General features: G+C 42.2%; 1 protein-coding gene and 1 pseudogene across 1 annotated transcript in view; one reads left to right on the forward strand and one right to left on the reverse strand.

The window, feature by feature from the left end:
* The window catches only part of NIPSNAP2 (nipsnap homolog 2), a 34152-nt gene that overhangs the window by 12102 nt on the left and 9037 nt on the right, over window positions 1-13013 (reverse strand). The window contains 5 exon segments of the mRNA XM_088796808.1: window positions 3289-3320; window positions 4246-4386; window positions 5150-5220; window positions 5555-5649; window positions 11814-11859. Coding sequence (XP_088652934.1) covers window positions 3289-3320; window positions 4246-4386; window positions 5150-5220; window positions 5555-5649; window positions 11814-11859 — 385 coding nt within the window.
* LOC109438906 (potassium/sodium hyperpolarization-activated cyclic nucleotide-gated channel 2 pseudogene) lies at window positions 6683-9272 on the forward strand (annotated as a pseudogene).

The raw sequence follows: 13013 nt of genomic DNA on the forward strand, positions 1-13013 counted from the left end.
ATTTTAAGGTGTTTAATTAGGAATTATTATCTCTAATAAATCTGGTGTCAATCCTTACCAAATGCCTTCTGAACATACATTAAGATGATTTTTTTTGTTTAATTAAGAAATATTTCAACCATTCCAATCACCTAGGTTTTAAAACATTAATACTTTACGTTTTATTATATTTGCTTCAGATCTTTTCAAAAGGAGATGAACACTGCAGCTTCCTTTGTATTCCTCCTCACGCCAGTCCTCTTCATCCTTCCCCCATCAGTTAACTCTTTGGAAGTAGTTACCTCTCTTTTGAAGATAAGAGTCTTCCTCCATGGTTTTATATTTCTACTTCATATGTATGTATCCATAAACAAGTTATATCTTTTTATATAGCTCTTGTTAAATAGCTTGCCTATATAACTCTGTTGTTATATCTTTCTAAACATTTACATAAAAGGCATCATGCTGTACATATTTATTGTTCGTTAATTGACTCTTAGCTTGGTGTTTTCAAGGTTTATCCATTAATAGGAACAGACCAGATTTACTTTAACCGCTGTGTTAGCTTCCACTGCATGAATATACTATAATCTTTTCCACTAAGGCATACAGATTGTTTACTATTTTGGCAACTGCGATTGACCTGTTTTTTCCCTCATGTAGCCACTCGTTCCTGCCACCCATTCAACATTTCCTGATCACCGATGGTGTACCAGGCCTGGTACAGTTGTAGAACTGGAAAGCGAAGATTCTGCTGGGGGTGATAAATGCTTTAACAAAGGCATGAGGGAACGTGCCAGAGCATGTGTGGGCATCTCTTCCAGCTTCGACTGGGTTACATCAACCCATTTCCTAATTTTGAATCATTCTTGGATTCTTATATACATTTTCTTTAGTGAGGTATATCACTAGCAGCTTTATCGAGGTATATTTTATACACCATTCAATCCACCTTAGTGTACAATTCCCTGCTTTTAAGCACACTTACAGACTTGTGCAGCCATCCCACCACAATCTCACTGTGCTGAAAGATCCCTGTGCCCATCTGAAGTCATCTTCTGTCCCCACCCAGCCCCTTGCAACCCCTAAGCTTTCTGTTTCTACAGCTTTGCCTTTTCTGGACATTTCATACAAATGGAACCATAGAATATGCGCTCCTTTGTACTGGACTCTGTCATATACCATGTTTTTCAGGTTCACATACATTGTAGTATGTATCAATACTTTATTCCTTTTTATTGCTGAATAATATTCCATTATATGGATATGCAAGTTTATCCATTCATTTGCTAATGAGCATTTAGCTTGTTTCTACTTTTTGTCTGTTATGAAAAATGCTATCATCATTGTGCCTGAGTTTGTATCGCTGCATGCTTCCATTTTCTTAGGTATATATACCTAGGAGTGCGTAATCATGACTAGCTCATATGGTAACTCAATGCTTAATATTTTGAGGAACTGCAAGCTGTTTTCCACAGTGGCGGCACCATTTTATGTTCTTACCAGCAATGTATGAGGGTACCAATTTATCCACGATCTCACCAACATATGCTTTTGCATGTCTTTTTAGTTACAGCCACCCTAGTGAAGTGGTGTCTCACTGTGGTTTTACTTTGTATTTCCATAATAACTAAGGATGTTTGGCACCTTTTCACGTGCTCATTAGACATTCCTATATTGCCTTTGGTGAAACGTCTATTCAAATCCTTTGCCCATTTAAAAATTATTTTTAATTTATGATTTTTATTTATTTTTATTGTGGTAAAAGAACATAACATTAAATTTACCTCAATTATTTTCAACTGTACAGTTCAATAGTGCTAAATATATTCACATTGCTGCACAATAGATCTCTAAAACTTTTTCATCTTGTAAAACTGAAACTTTATACCTACTAAACACTAACTCCCCTCCATCCAGCCCCAGGCAACCACATTTTCATTTTCTGTTTCTATGATTTTGATTATTTTACATACTTTGTATTAGTGGAATCATACAGTATTCTTCTTTGTGTCTAGCTTATTTCACTTCACATAATGTCCTCAGGGTTCATCCATATTGTAGCATATGGCAGGATTTCTTTCTTTGTAGAGGCTGCATAACATTCCATTATATGTAAATACCACACTTTCTTTATCCACTCATGTCTATGGATATTTGGGTTGTTTCCATATTTTGGTTACTGTGAATAATACTGCCATGAACATGGGTTTGCAAATGTCTTTTTGAGATGCTGCTTTGAATTCTTTTGAATATATACCAAGAATTACAAAAGTTTTTAATTTTGATGAATTGCATTTTATCAGTTTTTTCTTTTGTGGATCATGATTTGGTGTTATATAGGTAAGGACTCATTACCTAACCCTACGTGAAAAACTTTTAAAAGTTTTATATTTAGCTCTTACACTTAAGTCTACAATTCATTTTTGATTAATTTTTGTTATAAAGTGAGGTAGGGGTCTAAATTCATCTTTTTCCAAAGGTACCAGTTGTCTCCACACCCTTTGTTGAAAAGACTACCTGTTCCCATTGAACTGCTTTGGTACATTTGTTGAAAACTAACTGCTCATATATGTGAGTTTATTTCTGGACTTTCAATTCAATTCCATTGATCTGTATGCCTGTTCTTATGCCAGTACCATGCTGTCTTGATTAGCTTAGTTCTGTAATCAATTTTGAAATTGAGAAGTGTGAGTTCTCCAACTTAGTGCTTCTTTTTAAAGGTTGTTTTACCTATTTGAGTTCCTTTGTATTTCCAAATCCTTCTGGGATTTTGATTGGGATTGTGTTGAATCTGTAGACTGGTTGGGGGAAAAACTGGTATTTTGTTACTTAAACTAAGAACAACAAAAAAAGTAGCTACCGTATCATAGTGGTGCTTTGTTTACATGACAAAAGCAACATTTCAGAAAACATAATGTCCAAGAAGAATGTGAAATAACCTCATGCAACACTGGGTTTTGTCAAAAAAAGTCCTTATCTCCTACAGAGATATACTAACATACTTATGGATGAAATGGTATGTTGTCTGGGATTTACTTCCCAATCATTTGGGTTGGGGGAGTTAGACCTAAGCAGGATTGGCTATGTGTTGATAATTATTGAAGCTAAGTAAGGGGGAGATCCATTGGATTATTCTCTCTAGTTTTGGATATGTTTTAAAATGTTCATAATACAAATGTCAAACAAAATAATAGTCGAGTATCAAATCATGGCATTATCCCCAGATTTCATTCCTAGAATTAACACTATGCCCTAATATAATCTATTAACAAGACTTACAAACTCACCATTTAGTAATATACTCACCAGTAATTGCCCCATTCAATCATAGTTCCTGGCTGAAAAGAAATTTGGATTTTGGTTTGTTAGTTCTTTTGTGAAGAAATATGGAATAGCAGTGTAAAAATATCAAATGACAAAACTAACTTAAAATTTAACTTTTAATAATGTGAGATGTAACAAATTAAAAAATGTAACAAAAAAATATTATTCACTGTGTTCATACCTATCCCAAAGTGGGAGTAATATTCTATGGCTTCCTATAGGCAGATTACATATATAGTAAGTCATTCAAATTATAGTTATCATAACCATAGTTAGGTCCATGACTTAAGTCATGATTAAACTCTTGGTACCCATTCAGACTTTACTGTGAAATAAAAAAAAAAAAAAATGTTTAATTTAACTATACTTAATAAGGACATCACTTTCTTTTTTCCAGGATAATGGTGAATGTTACACCACTGAGATCTACTGATATGTATTCCTTTTAACAATGTTGCTATCTGGGGCTTTCGTTCTAGGAGTCACTTAGTGGGCAAATATCTAAAAAGTCTCACAAAATATTATTTATTCCCTTTTAATCGTATGGTGCTGTACAATTTACTCAATAATCACACATTTATTAGTCGCTTTAGTTCAATTACAATACCGTAGATGCTACATATTGTACTTAGTCCTGCATTTTAGATCTTTCCTCTTAAAAACAGAAATGCCATATGGAAAAATGTCAAATAATACATATTATGTGTAAAATTATAAAAGATGAGAGAGCTTAGCAGAAGAGAAGGAATGAGAAATTAAGATTTAAAAAAACGAAGTAACAGAAAGACTGGATGGGGAGAAAACAAGCCTGTGAAAATATGCCAGATACATACTCGTATATCACAGAATGCACACTCAACTTTTTTGGTCAGCATTAAGGGGTGCTCATGCTTCTTCACAGAAGAATGAGGGACAGTTAACTTGTATTTCAGTACTTACTCGGAGTTGGTATGATCTGAGTTCATATATATTAGGTCCTGACCGTGGAACAGGCTCATTCCAGAAGCTAAATTCTAACAGCAGCTGATTCTTCCTAGAGAGAAGCATGTTGCTTCTTGCCTTCCGGAATTCTATAAATTCCTGTGAGATAAAAAAATGTGCAGATGAAATCTTCTAATATTTATACATAAGCCCACTTTAGTAACATTTATGCCCCTCCTATAATAGAATACTATTATAAATAGGGCCCCACTTGGCCTGAGACAATCCCAGTTTACATCTTGTCAAACTGGCATAAAGACTATTCGCATTCCTTTTCACTCTCAAGTGTCCAGGTTTAGATGATGAACTACACGGGTCATCCTAATTATTTATATGACAATATAAACAAATTTAATTTCCCACTTATTAGGTTCTCCTAACAGTGTTTGACAGCATGATAGAAGTAGAGACTACAAAACATCAAATAATTCAAAAGCCATTTATATTTGGACTGGGAAGCTATACAAAAGGTTTTCTTTCCTAACCATGTGTGGTTGTTTGACATGCACCTATTAGTGAAGAGAGGGGCAGGATAGCAAAGTTAGCCCAAGTTTTCTAAAGCAGGGATGTGTTAGCTAACCCAGGGCTGGCTGTGTCTACCATGCTGACCTACCAGTTTCAAAGTGTCAGCTTATCAATTTCAAAGCACAACTGACTTTTACAATAAGAATTGTTATTTTAATAGTATTACAACTGGTTACTTCATATTTGAATACAATGTCAAGAGTTCAAACAATAAGTTTTCCTACAAAAAACAGTTTACTAATGCTAAAAAAATTGATGACAGAATAGTCATTTAATTCTTTACTAATATTTACTATATCATTAGCATAAATAAGTAAACAGTTTTCAAAATCATTACCTGATTTTCTCTGAGTTTATTCATGACCTCCGTGAGGGCAGGATAGCCTCCTTCATACCTCCAGAGGTGGACTGGAATATATTTTAAAATATAACATAAATTTAGAGTTTCATACTCTTACCTTGAAAATAGTCTAGATGTGCATAATGTTAACACAGTACAAAACTGAAATGTGCCATGTGTTGGCCTATGAGTTACATGATAAAGTTTCAATAACAGATTGAACATTAAAAACAATAAAAATAGGTTTTGCAATGAATTACTGGAGAAATTTCTTCAACCATAAAACTAGACCGAAACTTGGAAAGCTTTGATTATAAAAACAAGCTTTAAGTTAAATATTATTTAAGTTGTTACAGTAAAGGCTTAAGGAGTAAGTTTATTCCAAAGACTTCTGTCTCCTACCAGCTTGATCCTGCTCGCCATACCACGTGTTCCAAGTCCCCACCAAAGTACAAGGGTAATGTTTATCTTCATGAATCTTTGGCAACACCTCTTGACTTAAAGAGAAGAAAGAGCAACACTAATCAGCCAACAAAATTATAGCAGGTGGACAATACATGATAGTAACAGGAAAAAGAACATCTACTCTGTGTTCTGACAACTGACTTCAGAATATATTTATGATAAAACAACATGAAGAATTAACGTTTTAGTTGAATGAATTCTATTCTCTGATATCCCACTTATCAAAAGCTTAGGTTTCTAATACACCCAACTATCCAGAACATTTATAAGCAACTCAAGTACAGTGATGAAAGTGATAAAGAAGAGCCAAAGGTTCTAAGATTGCAGATACTATGGGTCTACTATTTGCCATTCCAGAAAGAAAATAAGTACTTAAGAATGGTGATATTTATAAAAGCTAAGTTCTGCTGGTTTCAAAGATAGGAAGAATGAGGGAAATGGAACTAGAAAAAGAACAGGGAAAAAATAAGAAAGCAAAGAAAGTAAGTTTAAGAGGGGAGACAACAAAAGTGCAAAACCAGGCAGGAGTAAGAGGAACAGAGAATGCACTGGCCTTAAGGGGGAGAAGCCAGAGCCAGAACATAACAGTCTGGAAGCGACCCCACCCTGATAGTTCCAAAGGGCACCAATGTGACAGAAGAATCCAAGTTAAAGATATAACATAAAGCATACATTAAATTCTATTCAATTCAACCAACCGAGGGGATTTGAGAGGTATCATATAACCCCACAATGAACACACCACCTAGTCCATCACCATTGACTGTATAGGAGTAGAGATAAAGCACTGACACATCATGGCAATGTATTTAACAGAGGTGTCAGAGCTTGGTTCCATGGAAACCGTCCTGTAGTACAGATTCTGATTTACAGGGAAAAGCAAAGGGAAGAGACATAACTATGCCACATCAAGAGAAAAGCTAAAGCCTGCATACTTTTGAATAGAAAAACTATGATGAAAAAAGTACAATAGACTTGATGTGAAAAGATATCAAAGCTCAGAAATGAAATCTGTTCAAATTATTTGCTGACACTGAATGGTACTAAGCTAGTGACCACTACCAGATGCCGAGGTACCAGGACTGGGTGTATATTAATAGTGAACAGCGGGGCTCGGGCCGGCGGCTGCGGCTCTGCTCCTCACTGCCCAGCGCCACCTCCCCATGGAAGCGTGTGGGGGCAGCAAGTGGTCCCCGGAACGCCCGGGCACGACCCCCTCCCAGGCTTGCGCAGCTCCGGCAGTCGTCCTGAGCCGAGAGGGGTGCCCCCGGGCCACGCTCCGCAGTTGTAGACAGCTCGTGTGGCAGCCCGGGCACCCCGGGAGTAGCGAGCACGGCCAAGGGCAGCCCTAATGGCAAGTGCGGGCGCGGCGAGCCCCAGTGCAGCCCCGAGGGCCCGGCTTGGAAGCCCAAGGCGTCGTTCGAGCCGTGGAGCGGACGAGGTCAGCAGCGAGGAGGCGGGCCCGGTGGGGGAGCCGCACAGCAGCCAGGCCAGCTTCACACAGCGCCAGGTCAGCGCGCTCTGGCAGCCGGGCGTCAACAAGTTCTCGCTGAGGATGTTCGGCAGCCACAAGGCCGCAGAGCGTGAGCAGGAGCGCGTCAAGTGGGCGGGGCCTGGCTCATCCACCCGGACAGCGACTTCAGGTTCTACTGGGACTTCACCACGCTGCTGCTCACGGTGTGAAACCTCATCATCCCGGTGGGCGTCACCTTCTTCAAGGACGAGACCACGGCCCCCTGGATCGTGATCCGCGTGGTCTCGGACACGGTCTTCCTCGTGGACCTGGTGCTGAACTTCCGTACCAGCATCGTGATCGAGGACAACGCCGAGATCATCCTGGACCCCGAGAAGATCAAGAAGAAGTACCTGCGCACATGATTCATGGGGGACTTTGTGTCCTCCATCCCCATGGACTACGTCTTCCTCCTCGAGGAGAAAAGCATCGACTCCGAGGTCTGTAAGACGGCGCGTGCCCTGCGCATCGTGCACTTCACGAAGATCCTCAGTCTGCTCCGCCTGCTGCTGTCGCGCCTCATCCGCTACACCCACCAATGGGAAGACATCTTCCACATGACCTATGACCTGGAGCACTTGGTCATGTGCATCTGCAACCTCATCAGCGTGATACTGCTGCTGTGCCACCGGGACGGCTGCCTACAGTTCCTGGGACTTAACACGCAACTGCTGGGTGTCCGTCAACGACACGGTGAACCACTCGTGGAGCGAGATCTCCTCCTCCATGCTGTTCAATGCCATGAGCCACATGCTGTGCATCGGGTATGGGCAGCAGGTGCTAGAGAGCATGACTCACATCTGGCTGACGATACTGAGTATGATCGTGGGCGCCACCTGCTACGCCGTGTTCATCGATCACACCACCGCCCTCATCCAGTCGCTGGGCTCTTCGAGGCGCCAGTACCAAGAGAAGTACAAGCAGGTGGAGCAGTACATGTCCTTCCACAAGCTGCCTGCCGACTTCCGCCAGAAGATCCACGACTACTATGAGGACCGCTACCAGGGCAAGATGTTCGACAAGGACAGCATCCTGGGTGAGCTCAATGGGCCCCTGAGGGAAGCAGGTGGCCTTGATGCCATTGTCTGCCAATGCTGACGCCAACGTTGTCACACGGCCATGCTGACCAAACTCAAATTCGAGGTTTTCCAGCCGGGTGACATCATCCACGAGGGACCATTGGAAAGAAGATGTACTTCATTTAGCACAGCGTGGTCAGCGTGCTCACCAAGGGCAACAAGGAGATGAAGCTGTCCGATGGCTCTTTTGGGGAGATCTGTCTGCTGACACCGGGCTGACGCACAGCGAGGGCTCGGGCCGACAACTACTGCCTTCTGTACTCTTTCAGCGAGGACTTCAACGAGGTGCTGGTGGAGTACTCCATGATGTGGCGGGCGTTTGAGACTGTGGCCATCAACTGCCTGGACCGGATAGGCAAGGACTCTATCCTGCTGCAGAAGGTCCAGCATGACCTCCACTTAGGGGTGTTCAACAACCAGCAGAATGCCATCATCCAGACTGTCAAGTACGACCGCAAGACGGTGCAGCAGGCCAAACTGGGCCAGCCCGTCGGCCTCTTTCTGCTGCTGCTACTGCTGCAGGTCACCTCAGCCATCGCCACGTTTCAGCAGGCTGTAGCCATGAGCTTCTGCCCGGAGGTGGCGCGCCCGCTAGTGGGGCCGCTGGAGCTCGGCTTGCCGCGCCTTGTGCGCCGCCTGCCCCCAGGGCCCGACTCGGCTGCCCCCGGCTCGCTGGGGCTTGTATCTACTGCCAGCCACGCCCCCTCTCCTGTGCGCCCACCACTCCCTGAGTACCATGGACTTCACCCTACGGTGGCGCACCTAGCTCTCTAGCTGAGCACTACACAGGGCCTGCACTGCCAGCATGTTGCCTGAGCTGCTCCTGGCGCCCACTTTCTGCTCGCAGCCCTCGCTGCCCCATGGTGCCCCTGGGCCTGGCCCTGCATCCTCAGCGCATACGGTCAGCAGCTTCACGCTAGGCCTGGGGCCCGCGTCCGGGCCGCTGCGTCCAGCCGGGACCACAGGAACTTGGCCTCGCCTGGCGCCGCTGGAGGTCTCGACCTGCTGGACTCTGCGCGCTCCCGCCTCTTGTCCAACTTGTGACCCTCGCTACAGGGCCACACGGGCCGGGTGGGCCAGGGGCGGGGCCTTCATCCAGACCAAAGCTATGCCATTGCGCTGCCCTGGCCGCCTGCCCCATAAGCCGTAGAGGGAGTCGTACTGTAGGTAGTTGTAGTTGGACAGGCGTACCTGCCAGCGGGGCGGCCCCTTCCGAGCCCCCGCCGTCCCCCCCTCATCACCCTGTGCCCACCCACATCACCCCTACCCCCAGCGGTGGCCTCACAAGCGTGCGAGGGGGCTCCTTCACCTCGATGCCTCAGAAACTGAGGCATTGAGGTGAGGAGATGGCTGTGGAGTCCTGCCCGGCCCCACCCCACCGATGAGGATTCTGTGTAAGTGCAATACGTGGTCCGCCAGCTTCCCGCTCACTCCATCGCGCTCATGCCATAACTGACCAAGCCACTATCCATGCACGCCCCACGGTGACCTCCCTGGAGCCGGCACACACAGCGCCCTCCTGTACCTGGCACCCAGGGGCTCGCAGTCCCGGCTGCACATGGGTGTGGGAGCGAGGCTGGGGGTCCCCACCTTCGTTATGAATGTACTGACAAGTCGAGGCAGCAGCACTCCCCACTACACCCCCCATCCCCCACTAACCCCCACATCCCCATTCCTCAGAATAAACGACAGCATTGGCGCTCTCCCCCCCCCCCCCCCCCCCCGCGCCGCAAAAAAAATAGTGAACAGAAAAGGTCAGATTGGTCTTTTGTCTCACTAAAAACCCATAAAAGTAAATGCCACCCCTCAAAAAATACACATGGTGTGGTCACTGTACTGGCTCATGAAGTCTTATGTTCAGAACTAAAGAGATTCATGGAAATAGCAGTGGGGAAAGATGGGTGTTTGGGAAATGAAAATGGGTTTCCTTTTTGCCATATGACATGAGCAGGAAATTGGAGCCAATGCAGAAGAAAGAAGTTAGTAAAACCATCCAGGTGGGCTCCAGGAAGGGACCGAGGCCTGACGATGGGACATGGGGTTTTCACCAATACGAAGTCATATATGAACTTGCAGCCAATCCTCTTTGTTTGGGGCCCCAAACATGCTCTTTGGAAGTCCTGGCCTGATGTCAATGGAAGTTGTAAGGTAGGCAGTACCTGTACCCAGAAATGGATCAGTTGGGGAGAATCTCATTACTGGGGCCCCTACAAACCAGGCAGGAGTTAAGATTTTATGAACTGGAAAGAGGGAGTTGCTGAAAGTTTCAGAGAAAGAAAAAAACCACGATGAAGGAAAAAACAGAACTCAAGCAGACAGATTTGGCAAATTTTGGGGTAAAGGACTGCAGGATGGGTGGAGTACAGGTGCGGTTAGGAGCCCAGGAGGAAGTCAGAAAGGAGGCTACTTGGAAATGGGGTCAACAGGCCAGGAGAGGGAGATGGAGGAAACAAGCAAAGACAACCAGGTACCTGTCAAATGAGGAATGCACAGCCCTTCTAACTAACTGATCACAAAAAACTAAGGCAAGGGTCAGATAAAACCATGGTGAATGACACACACAGGGAGCTCCAAGAGCAAGGTAACTCCACCTGTTGGCTGTGAAGGGAGAGCAAGACATCCAAATAGACATGAACAGACAGAAATCTGAAACAGGAGATGAAGCAATAACAACAGGACAGGAAAGTAATCCAGGGCAACACCAGCACAGAGAAATACTTTCATTTTATGAGAGAAGATTTAGAAATAGCACTTGTTTTGTTTTAGGGCATGTTTTCATAAAGAGAAATGTTCTGCAGTGAGAGTTAATAGTTCACAAACCACCTCCAAAAATAAAACAACAGATTTTTTGCTTCTGAAAATTACGCAGATTCTGGTGACAAAAATCATTTTTCCCATGAAAGTAGCAGATGTTAAAGGCAAATAAATGCTTTTAAATTATATTTGCTCAGAATTAATCATTAAAATACTATTTCTATTAAGAACTGATACACTTAATTTTCTCTTTAGCCTTAAAATTTAGGAATTCTGTAAGAGCATATAGATCTCAAATCATGAGAATCTGGCAAATGGAAGATTTGGGAAGAAATGGCAGAAACATTCAAATACACACAGGACTTCCATGTAGCAGTTCCACTTAGAAGTAAAATTGGAAACAATGGAAGTCATGGGACATGAGTTCTAATTCCTAACACTACAGCTCTCCAGAGATGGGACGTATATGAATGTATTGAAGCAGAGACAGTCAGGAGGGTCTACAGAAAGGAGTCAGGCACTGGATGACTTAATGGATTAGACAGACTTGCAAGGTTCCTTCCAACCTTAAGGGTCTAGAAACATTCTAGAGTTTGACAGTTTATGTAATGATTTAGCTGTATGAGTGCTAAAGTCAAAATGCCCTTGGTAATCCCACACAGCTCAATTTAACAGCCTCTGAACATTCAGCCTTTTTTTATTTTTATTTATTTTTATTTTTATTTGTTTTTGAACATTCAGCCTTAATAAGAGGGAACAAAGATCTCACTCTGCTATCAAGTGTTAGCTGAACCAACAAATACTAAAATCATTATTTTTCCCCAAGGAAAGGACAGTTTGGTATACACACCAAATTTTGTTGTATGCTTCTAGGCATTCCGGTTTAACGTTGTGAACTGAAACAAAAGAAAATTCAATGATAAACTTATGAACAAAGGGAGAAAAGTCAACCATGAAGATAGTAGACCTATCACTCACACTGTAATTTGTATAGACTGCTTGTTTCCTTTTTGGCTAGGAGATTAGAGTGAGCATCTTTTCTTGGATCAACTTTCCGGACAAATAAGGATTTTAACCAGCTGTCTTCTCGAGGTCTGTTATTGGAAGACGTCAATCTCCTATGGTATAACACATACAAAAATCTGAGTCTCAATAGAGGTACAAACATTTCAGTGTCTTTAGGTAGTGTCACATAGTACACTGTTTTCATAAATTCATCAATCCATTCAGCAAACATGCCTTGACCACCTATTCTAGACACTGTTCTAGAACCCGGGATACCACAAAACCTCTGCTTTCCACTATGTGTGCTCTCAACAGCAGGTGTGAAGTGTAAAAGTGGCTTTTCTAATAGAGTTCTCATGTTTATCTTTGCAATTTCCGCTATGTTTTCCCCTCCTGCAAAGCAATTTTTGACTTAGAAAATATACACATGGAAATCTAGAGTAGCCAAACTCACAGAGAAAGAAAGTAGTAAGGTGGTTGTCGGGTTAAGGGCAGAGTTTCATTTTGGGAAGATGAAAATATTCTGGAGATGGATGGTTGCACAATAATGTGAATGTATAATACCATTACTGAACTGTACACTTAAAAATGACTAAAACTGCACATTTTATGTTATCTATACTTTACCAGAATAAAAAAAAATGTGGAAAGCAATATACAGGGAAATGAATTCTGTGTTTAAAAATATTTTATTTTACCCTTAACTAAATCAATGTTAAAATCAAGATTTTTAAGTGTCTAAAAAAAAAAACAACCTAAGCATACAAACTTCATTAACACATAATTTGCTAATTTTTATCTCATAACAATTTCTATTATACATGCTTTCAGAAAGTGAGGATAAATTTGACTGAAGTAACAAACTATACTTTAACCACAAACTTTTTCTTTCTTCTCTAAAAATTAAATTTATTGAGGTCACATTGGTTAACATTATGTAATTTTCAAGTGTACAAAATTTTAATCTGACATCTGTGTACTCCATCCTGATTTTTTTTTTCCTTTAAAAAATTTTTTTTGTTTCTTTTTATTTTTTTATTTTTCT

The sequence above is a fragment of the Rhinolophus sinicus genome, chromosome 3, assembly GCF_057876585.1.
Source record: "Rhinolophus sinicus isolate RSI-liver-muscle chromosome 3, RSI-T2T, whole genome shotgun sequence".
Taxonomy (NCBI): domain Eukaryota; kingdom Metazoa; phylum Chordata; class Mammalia; order Chiroptera; family Rhinolophidae; genus Rhinolophus; species Rhinolophus sinicus.